The sequence below is a fragment of the Merops nubicus genome, unplaced genomic scaffold (genome assembly GCF_000691845.1).
Source record: "Merops nubicus isolate BGI_N331 unplaced genomic scaffold, ASM69184v1 scaffold33975, whole genome shotgun sequence".
NCBI lineage: Eukaryota > Metazoa > Chordata > Aves > Coraciiformes > Meropidae > Merops > Merops nubicus.
The window spans coordinates 15,770-27,081 of record NW_008610892.1 but is presented as its reverse complement, the minus strand read 5'-3'; the positions used below and the strand labels follow the sequence as shown (position 1 = coordinate 27,081).

Sequence of the window (11,312 nt, the reverse complement as noted above, 5' to 3'; positions counted from 1 at the left end):
CAGTCCTGCCTGCTGAGCATGAGCTCCCTAGAAAGCCAAGAACACAGGGGGTAACTCACTTGCAATGTGCTTGTTGGATACACCCAACCTTTTATTAATAAGCAGGATTTGCTTAAATAGTAGGTTAAGGCACTCCTGAAACAGTAGGAGGAAAAGGGAACTCTGGTTTAAAAAGTATCTAAGATCATGACACCTAAAGGACAGCTGCTATTTCCCACAGTCAAATAGGAAATACACTTTCCCATATGAAAGCAAGTGCTTTTGAATTGAATTTGCATTGCTTCTGGAGGCAACTCAGTGACAAGAAGGAAAGTCAAAGACACAGGAAGGAGTAGTAGTGTTAATCATTGACAGCGATGCATTTAAAATCATATGCAATGGCATCAGCAAGGTAACCTTGTATGAAAAGGATGAAGGCTTTGTTCCTTCCAAAACCCACCTTGTTAACACTCTGGAGGGAAAGTGAAGGCACACAAGAGGGAGAATGAAGCCAAACACCCTCTACTTTCCAGCCCCTCTTCCTTCCTGCCCCCATTTTCTGGCAAGCAGTGCCTGAAGGGCAATGCTGAGGAGACACATGCCTCTGCCTGTGCCAGTCTCCTCTGTGTAAGGACAACACCTGCAGCACTAACAGCTCTGCTCTCAAAAACCTCTGTGTAGAATAAGGCCAGATGAGCTCCAGCACTGTGCTGAGGAATTTGGGGATGCTCCTTGAGCATGCACACAGCCAGGACTGCCCACTGCACCACACTCCAGTGATAGCCAATGTGGTCTGATGCAGTGCCCTCCTCAGGCTGGAGACAAAACCAGGGCATCTTCCTTCCCAATTTCTCCTTTTCCTCCCTGCATAGCCTCCAGCCCCCTTATTGGGCCCATACTCACCAAGCCTTTCTTCTGGCACAGTTGACTCTGTCCAGGCATGCCTCACACCTCCTGCCAGTGCTGCCTATGCTCCTTATGCATGGCTGGGAAAGTGCTTTCATAGTAGGCTGTATCCACAACTGCCAAAACATGCCGCCAGTTTGTTGCTGCTGCTGCTCAGCAACATCTGCATCCAACACCAGTGTTAGGGACAGAAAATCAGGCCCAGAAGAGGCTGGTGAGAAGTATGAGAAAGCCCCAAGGACTGCAGGGATGGGATATCATCAAGGACTATGAAAGCAAGCACAGAAAAATCCTGCAGTGCTCTCCCACATAGTCACTCTTGGCACTGAAACACGTTTTCAAACAAAGGGGGAAAACACCTAACCTCCAGAAGTAGGCTACTTGACAGTGTTTAATGGATGTTTCCAGACAAGGAGTAAAAGGAGGCATCTGTACCGATTGAAAAGCAGCACCCATGATTTTCACCACAAGGTTGTCAGAGGTACATCATACAGCCCCAGCTCAGATCAAGAGAAAAGGAAAAAAATTCCTTTATCCATCACTTTCCAGAACTCAAACACCACGTCCCTCTTTAACTGCCAAAAAACATTACCTGTTGGTAATACTGCTGGGCTGGAGCCTGAGGCCCTTGCATCTGTCCAGCCATAGGGCCAGCTTGTCCTTTGGGCATGGGCTGTCTCTTGTATGGTGTCTTGAGGGCCTCCTGTCCTGCTGGCAGCTCTTCTTGGGCTCTGCAAAGCCTATCCCGTAACAGCACAATGTCCGGCTGCAATCAGAAAAGGACAGCACAGGAAGATTCAAGCACTGCCTGTCACCCAGTGCATCACACCAAGAGGCACACTGGCCACACACCGACAAACCCTCTCTCCTAAGACTGCTCTTCTTTATTTGATTGGAGTCTTTTTCTGCTTGAGTATGGGGGCATTGGAACTACCTTACATGTGGCTGCCTCCCATCTTGGGCTGCATCATTTCCAAACCAACCTGTCTATGAAGACCTATGAATCATCTAACAGGGGATGAAAAATCAAAAGGAAAGAACCCAGTGTCAAGGTACACATTTCACTGTGTCTGACTTGCAGAAGACAGCTGCCTCTTTGACAGCCACTGTCTGCAAGGACAAGGGTATGAAACAGAGGGAAAACAAGGCCATGTACTTCAGCCAGCTCAGCAAGGTCAACCCAGGGAGGGGGAAAACAGCCTGACTGTCACATGCTGAGGAGCATTTCAAATGGCAGTGCACCATGCAGAGACCCCTGCTTCAAGTACACCTGTTCACAGAGAGAGGGGGAGTAAAAGTCCTGAAGGCCCTGTACCTGGTTGGTGTTTGCAGGGAGGAAGGTCAAAGCTGCAGCAATGCTTCCCTGGGCAGCCAGGAGGTTGGCGTACTGGCTCATCTTCTCGGCCATAAGGGCCCCCATAGCACTGGGGTCCACAGCCTGGGTGAGCTGCACGGCTTTACGCAGGATTACAACTTTCTCTATTAAATCCTGGAAGATCAGGGGAAAAAAAAAAAAAACAAAACAAAACAACAAAAGACAAATGAGAACAATGGGGTGAAGTGGGCCCTGGCCAGTGACCGGCATGGAGGACTGCTCCTCAGGGCAGCCCTGCAGATCCCCTCTGACCCAATGGGCAGCCTAAGTCAAGTGCAGGTTTCCAGGACATCCAAGCCACCTCTTTCAAAAGCAAACACATCCAATTATTTTCCTATTGCAAATATACAAGCCTTCAAAGCCCCTTCTTTACCAAAACACTCTAAGCCCTGTAACTACTTTATTACATAAGCAGCATGTTGTCACAACTACCCAAAGAACAGAGCAGACACGAGGGCCATCATGCTTTATAACACGTTTTCCAACAGCATATTTATATATTATTTCTCCAAAAGCCACCCATTCCAGAAGGAAATGACTCGCATCCCAAGATAGAGGAAGCTCACAGACAGCACCAAAGCTGTACATCATTTCCTTTGACTTAAGTGCCAAATGATTACAGTTTGTTACTTTCAACAGTACTTTCAACAGCTTTCTTAACAGAGTCACCAACCTGAAGGGACAAGGGGTTGTTTCCATCCTGAGCTTTGGTCCAACAAGCAAGGAGTTTTTCCACATTGCCAGCACAAATGTAACAAAGACAAGCCTGTGTCTGCAGCAGGCTGTCTCCCTCGCTCTCCAGTCTGTTACCCAGGAGATCTAGAAAACATGAACAAGGAAGATGCTGTTAAATCACTTCTGTGATCCTTCCATCACTGCTGAGGTTGGGGAAGCCTGCAAAGCCTGCTGTGTCTCTGCTCAGCAGAGTGAGAAAGGCTGTTGCCTCTGGGACAAAAGGACACAGTCCAGTGTGCAGCAGAGATTATCTCATGGGTGCTCAAGGCACTTCAGAAGCAGTTAATGTCTTATCACAGCAAGGACTTGTCAAATGCCTGCAAACCTGCGACACAGAGGGGACAGTCCCTCTGCCCACATAACAAAGGACAAGAGGCCAAGCCTCGGCTCTCCCCTCCACCCCCCACTTTTTGCAGTCCCTCATTTCAGGAGTGCAACTTGGGTGTGCAGCTGGCCAAGGAACTGCTCTGGGCTGTCAGTGAGCCATACAGCTCCCTAGGCACCACAGGCAGCCTCGGAGAAGCACAGAGGTGTCAGGCAACGTAACTTCCCTCGGAGTTAAACCCAGCCAGCTGTCTGCCATGAAGCACATGAGGGCATGCATGCTCACTTGCTGTGAAAGGACTCCTTCCAAGAAGTCAAAAATCCTCTTGGGAAAGAGTGAAACACTTCCCTGAAACATTTCCACTCATGCTTCATGCTCAAACACTCCAAGACACTGGTCCCTTGGCTGAGAGACCTGTCACAACAACATCACCACTACCCATCTGGAAACAGTAAGAGATTAGCAGCTGTGCACTACACAGGTGATTCCAGGACAACTGCTCACAAGGGTCTGGGTTCTGTGCCCAGAAACTCAGGGAACATAGTGGGAACGTGACATCTCAGACGTTCCTCTCCTCCTCTGCAACAGGATCAAAGAACTATATTATCCATCAAAGAGGCTAGCAGGGCATTGCAATAGTTTACTGGAAGGCAAACAACCGTGGCAGAGGGCAGTTTTGCTGTGAGTGGAATAAATGACATCTAGTCTGCCAAGTGCCCTTACCGCAAAGGGCTGCAAACTCGTCTGGCCGAGCGTAAGTGAGCACAGCAGCCAAAGCCTCTCTCCAGTTCTGCAGATCACAAGACTGCACAATCTCTTTCCAGTTCTTCGTTACCACTGCAGTGATGAGCTAGACCAGAAGGAGAGAGAACACAGTTAAGAAGTGGGAGGACTTCCTTTGTTTTTTAGGATAAAGTATAATTGGTATCTATTCAAGCGCACTCATCCCCACTGTATCCAGGGTCACAGCAGACACTCCACTGCAATTCAACAGCTGCACGAGAGTGCATTTTACTTCAAAAGGAGTTCAGTGAAAATCATAAAACAAGCTCAGATAACACAGGCCAATTATTCTTTCTATAAAATGTGCAAGAAAAGAATGCATAAATCTCTGCAACCTGGGAATGCTGCATTGGTTTTCAGCACTCCTTTTGCAAACAAAGATAACATTTAGCTACACATCATCTACACAACACCCAGCAAGGGGTATGAATTTTGTTTGCCAAATTGTTTCATTTGTCTTTAAGCTCTTGGCCTCAGCCTGAGCAGTGAGGGGCAGCTGAAAAGACTGCTTGAAGGAAGAAGCCAACTGGCAGCAGTATCAACCCGAGCTGGCTGCAGTACCCACACCCTGCACCCATGCACACATGTGGACCCTGCCTGTCCACAAGCCCTCAGCAGAAAATTCCAGTTTCCTCAATCTCAGGCTTTGCTTCCAGTTATTCTGCTTCAGATAAAAAGACAGACTTGGCAGCTGTGCTGCTAGTTAGTGAACAAAATCCTTGTCCTGCCAGGAGTTCAAGCTCAGAAACAGCTGAACAAGCAGTAAGTGTGCAGTTTGGGACCAGAAAAGAAAAAAACAAACCCCACACCTGAACAATAAATGCAAGGTCCTAATTACAAGGTTAACACTCATTTGTTATCACAAGCAGAGATAATTGCCCAGCTCTCCATAAAAATACTTATCCCAAAGGATGAATTATAGTAAGTTTCCCCCACTCTACAAAATTCTCCTTCATTTGATTAGGCCAGAGGTAGTAGGAAAAGAGCTGGGGGTGAGGGATGAGCAAATGAGAGTCTTAGTGCTTGAGATTTTTCTCTTTTCACTTGTCCACTGCTAGAAATGTGTCCTGGGTTCAGCTGGTGTGTGATTAATTTTCAGAAGAAGCTGGGAGGGGCCACAGCCAGGACAGGCACACAAAGCCAGCCAGTGGGGTATCTGACAGCACAGTGACATAATGCCCAGTATCTAAGGGGAGTTCAGGTTCCAGGTGGTGGTACAAAGCAGTTGCATTGTACATCACTCGGTTTATGTATTATTTAATCAGTATTATTATTACTGTTGTTTCTTGTTTGTGGTGTTCTAGTAAACTCTCCTTATCTCAATCCATGGGGCTTTTTTTACCTTTTCTCTCAGTTCTCCTCCTCATCCCACCCAGGGTGGATGTGAGCAAACAGAACATCTGCCAGATATGTGTAAACCAGGCAAAAAGGCAAACTGTTCCTATTTCAAACAGGATCACAGGTGATGACCAGCAAAATCCCACTTACAGACTCCAGCTGTGTTGCCCTAACTCCACAAGCGGTAGTGCTTTATGGCCTTCAGCCCTGCTCCAGGAAAGCACTTCAGTACATGCCCATTTAATAGGTTGCCTCCTGCTGCTGTATAAGATGCCTTTCTTTGACAACTGAATGCTAAAACGTGACCACAGGCAATTTTCTCCCCTCATCTAAAAGCAGCCATCCTCACCAAACCAATTGTCCTGTAATCTTTTAAAGCCACTTCTCCTGTTTCATTCCCTGTCACTACTTTCTCATGCCAGTATGAAATGCTGGGGTCTGAACCCTGAGCCCTGAATTAAGGTTGACATATGGGTGATTCCCACAGCCCTTCATACAGAGGGGTGAGTTTGCCTTATAGCTTCCCCCCAGGGTGCGGCCGGCCCTGCAGGGAGAGCCAGAAGGGAAATGAGCCCCAGGGGTCCTGCATTGAGTTGACAAAGGTCAGGTGTCTGCTTGGGGATACAAGCTGGGACCACTTGCAGGGAGTCAGGAGTGTCTGTCCGTGGAGTGCACTCCACAGAGCTTCCTGGTTCAGGGCAGACCTCCTGACTCTCCCTGGAGCTGGGCCCTGGTCTGTTTAGACCTTTGTGAACGCAGGCGGATCGGGTGAGAGTCACTATATCATCACCTTTCTCTTATGTGTTCAGCTTGCTGGTCTGGCTGTTTCCCATGCCAACTGTGGGCAACCTCAGGTCTCTGTTTGTACCACCTGTTGTGGGCCGAGTTACGTCCTTTGTGAGATTGTTGGGGGTGGCATTGATTATGTACCAGCTGATTGATCTGTTTGCACCCCCAGCGATCATTCATGGAATGTCCTTCTCGTATACAATACCGTCTGTGTATTGGATTTTCTTTCTGTTGGTGCTATCATTTTTGTTGGGCCTGGTCATTGGCAGAACACAGTAGTAAAGAATAAAGATTTGAATGAGCAGCATCAGCAATGCCTAGCATTGCAAAAAGCTGGAAAGAATAACCACCAGCTGGCTATAACACGCTGCTGCCTAGATAAAAGGGTGATTAATCTATCCTGGGCATACTTAGCTCTCTTCTGTGAATGCAGAGAAATGGAGCACTGGCAAAATCTGTTAAGACTGATCACAGGCAGAAATCAGCTTAATGCTGCTAGCACTGAGCATGAGTCACATGCAGCTCTTGAGAAGTGTGATAAAGTAACAGACTTAAATTTATGTTCCTTAAAATATTTATCTTTATCATTGAAAATCTACTAGTGTATGTGCAACTCGGAGACGTTGGAGACAAGGTAAAGAACACTCGTCTTGCATACTGATATTCAAGTAGTGCTCCTCTTCCCTCCTTATCAGGGCAGTAGAGAAAAATAACAGAAATCCTGCTCTGAGATCTTGTGGATGACTTGAATACTTAGTAGCTTCTCAGAAATAAATGTATGAAACAGCAAGAAAACTTTTAAGGTGAAAAATGAGAGCTGCCAAAAGGGCTACACACATGCTGTTTGTTAACTGAAAAGACCCATACCTTGGTAATTTTGCTCTGCATCTTAGCAAAATACTTTTCCTGTGTCCTGGCAAGCAGCTCTTGTCCGCCTGCGATGGCCAAAATAACGGCGTCAGCCATGCGGTTATCGTGCAAGCAGAGGTCGACTGCGCTCTCAAAGCTGCCCATCAGCAAAGCCTGGGTGATCAGACCGTCCACATCTGCAAGGAGAGAGAGGGGCACGTTCAAAGGTGGCACAAGAGTCACTTAAACATGCAGCAGCAGCAGCTGGTTCTGCCCAACACCACGCAAAGTCCCCGGCGAGCCAGCCTGCGCCAGGCAGCTAGGGACGAGGATCTTCAAGTTCATCTCCGGTCTCAAGCCATGGTCACAGCCACATCAGGTGGGGCACTGTCAAGCATCACTCACCTTGCTGCAGAGCAAGATGCTAGCAAATGCTAGAGGTCTAAATGACCTCTGAAGCAACCATTGTGCATACAGTGCCAGAAACAAAGCCAAACCTAAACAGGGGTCAGTATCTCCTGTGTTATTCAAGATCCCCTGGGAGTTTCTGTACAAACAGCAATGCCAGCACTGCATGCCTGATCGAATGTGTTCTTTTATAGCAGAAATCAGAGTAGCTGCATTTCAGTGATTGGGTACACACGTGCTGTATACTAATGTCCTTCCTTAAGGAAGCTGTATTTTCAAGTGCCTTGAGACTGCTATGAAATGAATGGAAGAGTCAAGTCATGATAATCCTTCACAATCTGTGCAGAAATTGCCCTCTTACTGAAACACCAGTATCAACATCAGTATTTATAAATATCAGCACATACAATTAAATCAATATAAAGATTTATTTGTTTTTACCTTCACCAACAGAGATGTTAAATGTCATCTTTGTAGATCCCAAATCTTCAGTTTCTTGTTTATGGTCCTTCACCCTCTAAGAGAAAGGAAAAGCACAGTTTTTGAGATTATGTCAACATTTGGAACATACACACGCACTTAAAGAAAATATGGTTCTTGCATTACAAGATAAAGATACACCTTCAGACTATCAGTCACCTAAGAGATCACTAACTTAGAAGGGAAGAATACTCCCATCATTTGCTAGAAAACTGTTTCAGCTCAGGATAATTAACTTGCTCAGGTGCTTGCACAAAGTCACCTCTTAAGCACCCTGAGAAAGGCCTGGGCTTACCAAAGGACCTCCAGTGCATGTACAGACCATTATAAAACTCACTGTTCTGAGAGATCAGAGTGGGCCATTTTTTAAAATGGCTGCCAAGGGAACCTAGCTTTCACTTTGCTCCACTTAAGACTTTCAGCTCATGCTTCAAACACTCTGCCCAAGGCTTATACCCTCATTTAATTAAGCAGAACACATGCTTAGTATTCAACACAGAAGTCCAGCATGGCCCACACAGACTTAAGCACTCTGCATTTACTACAGGAGTGCTGAGCAGACAGATAATTTTTTTTTTTTATTTTTACAAAACTCCCCCAGGAATTAAGATAGACCATTTTCTGCCAGTAATTGAATTTTTTGATTTCAAATAAAAATTTTTAATAATTAAAAAGAAAGCCTACTCCCCAAAAAAGCCCAAACCAATAGGGAAGCCTCTCTGCACCATCAATTTTCACAGTACAGCCTACGAAGAGTGCAGGAATTGTCCCACAAACCACCTCCTCTGTCATAAGCCAGTGCACTAACACACGATGCAGTGGGAGTTCAGGAGTCTGCTGAGAACACCCTGGTTATCTATCAATCAGTGAAACTGTACTTCAGAGGACGAAGAACAAGCATGCAGTCAACCAAAAACAGACATTTGGTATATGCAGGCAAGTCCAAAAAAAGCTTTGTTTGGCTCATGAAAGAAGGCAGCACCTACAAAATTATTTTGCTGTCAGATAACGCGTGATGTTTGCTTGGTATCAGTTGAGAGCATATAATGACTATCACAGGATTAACATGTCCATCCAGTTACTTGATGTATGTGACAGCACTCCCTGATGCAACATCAGTGGTTTCAGAACAGTATCACAAATATTTACCACCCATGCTCGTAGGCTAAGATCATGTTTGGCTATGAATTCTCTCCTAGAAGAGAGATTTGTTATGAAACATAGTATCTTCATGATTGCATACAGCAAAATCCTCACTCTGTCATACATGTGTTTGCCACTACAGTGTCTAATGAGCTAACAAACAATCAAGCACCTAACCTAAGGAGAGTGTCATTTTCATGTCCTTAACAGGCTGTTATATGTAGTCAAGCTTATCACTCCCACATGCATGAACCATAAACCACCGTCCTCATCTTCACAGACAACTGCAGGCAGGCACCAAGCACTGGGAGCACAGGTAGTTTTGGGCTAACAGCTCAAATTCTAACCCAAAAGGGAGACTGAGGGAACAGGGTGGAATGAAGCTGGCCTGTTCACACAGCTGTACTAATATTTTCAGTGCTATTAAGCTCATGGCAGAGGCTGAGTCCTTAGTGCAAAGGAGATGGATAGCACTGATGTGAGCAGGAACAATGCAGGGGACAAACATTTCCCCTCTCCTCCAGTACCACAACTGCATCATTGCAAAGGGCTATAACCTAGAAACAGGGTGGTAACAAGCTAACAGCTTGGTCATAATCAGTTGGAGAGAGGGAAAACAGAAACAAGGAAGGGTGAATGCATTCGAATTGTGCCAGTAGATCATTTAGTATGTGTTAGGAAAATGCCAGAGTGAAAATTATGGCAGAATAAAGTCCTAGGGTCTGGTGCCAACTGGACAGTTACAAAACAAACTTATTCACTGCCACCAAAATCTATTCACATGATGTTAGGCTGATGGGAAAAATCTCAAGCAACTTAAAAGCTCACATTTTACTCATTCTAAACAACTCTTTGTATTTCCATATGTCCACAGCACTAGGAAAAGCCAACAAAATAAAAGTTTTCTTTTAAGAATAACAAAGAAAGTACACAGGAGGTAAACAGGGTTAGTCTAGAGGGCAAAAGATACCTCTCCCAAGAACTGCTCCTCTGTAGCCTGGCCTTTATCTCCCTGGTTCGGCACAGATTCGTTAGGTTCTGCAGAAGCCTTCAGCAGAGAAAAGATGTTATAATGAAAAATAAAAAACAAAAGCAGCAAAAAAGGGAAGAAACACTTTGCACTGCAGAACATTGCCACCTTCCCACCAACAACAGCCAGAACCAGACAACACAGGAATGCATTGGCAATGTATGCCTGAGTACAACACACAGAGTAAAGGCTCTCTCTCCATTTCCTTGCTGTTTGTCATTACACAGTGCCTTGTGCTGTTCTCAGCTGCCTGAAAACATGCAGCAAAACTACTCTTCCCCATTTGGCAACTGCAGATGGCATCTAAAACCCCTACAGCACAAAAGCAATGCAGTCCCTCCACTGCAGGCTGAGGCCACTGCAATTACAACAGGAAAGGCCTGAAGTGTATTTATCACTCTTGCAGGGAAGTGTTATAGGAGCACACTCTCAGGCCTGCTTTTTTTAAAGCCTGGGGAAGGTGTTGCTTTTGAAACCAGCTGCCAGGCAGCAAGGCTCTTCCCTGTCTCACAGGCAGCACAAAGTGTCAGTGGGCAAGACACAGGCAGCAAAAAGGGAAGGTGGAGGGACCTTACTCAGACCATGAACTAAAACTTGCAACTCAAAGTCCAGACATTGTTGGAAAATGAGGGGGGGAGAAGCAGGGGGACACAGCATTTGAGTGGGAAAGTGTGTCTTTCCTTGTCATATGGTGGGTTATTTGTGACAGCTACCAAGCAGGAAGAAAAACTGTTCTTACTTTGCACATCATTGTGGCATTATAAAAGTGAACACAGAGATGTAACATGTGTTTGTTTACCTCTCCCAAGTCACCATCTGCAAGACTCTCTTTATTCAGAGTGGAGGTAATCTAGAAAACAACCAGGATTTAAGTAAGTGTCCTGTTATTTTAGGGAGAGAGACCTTTCACTGATCTTGTGGATTGCAAAACTGGCACATGTAGCTAATATGTTGCCTCCAGAGCAGTTAACATGAAACTAAAGCGATTTCCTTTCGCAGACTGGCAATGGATTTACTGCTAAGCCAGCTGCACCCCAAGCTCTGATGGAAAGAAACAACAGCTGCTTTATGCCTTTAAACCTTTGATTGTTAACTTAAGGGCCTCAAATCTCACTAGAGCTGCTGGAAATCACAGTCATTAAAGTAGTATCAGAGCATGCACAACAAACCCT

General features: G+C 45.7%; 1 protein-coding gene across 3 annotated transcripts in view; it reads right to left on the bottom strand.

Moving 5' to 3' along the window:
- The window catches only part of SEC31A (SEC31 homolog A (S. cerevisiae)), a 41,580-nt gene that overhangs the window by 14,827 nt on the left and 15,441 nt on the right, over nucleotides 1-11,312 (bottom strand). For all 3 annotated transcript variants that reach the window (XM_008941055.1, XM_008941056.1, XM_008941057.1), the window contains exons 12-17: nucleotides 7,929-8,004; nucleotides 7,098-7,276; nucleotides 4,044-4,170; nucleotides 2,934-3,079; nucleotides 2,201-2,374; nucleotides 1,478-1,651 (exon numbers count right to left, since the gene is read on the bottom strand). In XM_008941055.1, the coding sequence (XP_008939303.1) occupies nucleotides 1,478-1,651; nucleotides 2,201-2,374; nucleotides 2,934-3,079; nucleotides 4,044-4,170; nucleotides 7,098-7,276; nucleotides 7,929-8,004 (876 nt within the window). The remainder of the gene's footprint in view (nucleotides 1-1,477; nucleotides 1,652-2,200; nucleotides 2,375-2,933; nucleotides 3,080-4,043; nucleotides 4,171-7,097; nucleotides 7,277-7,928; nucleotides 8,005-11,312) is intronic.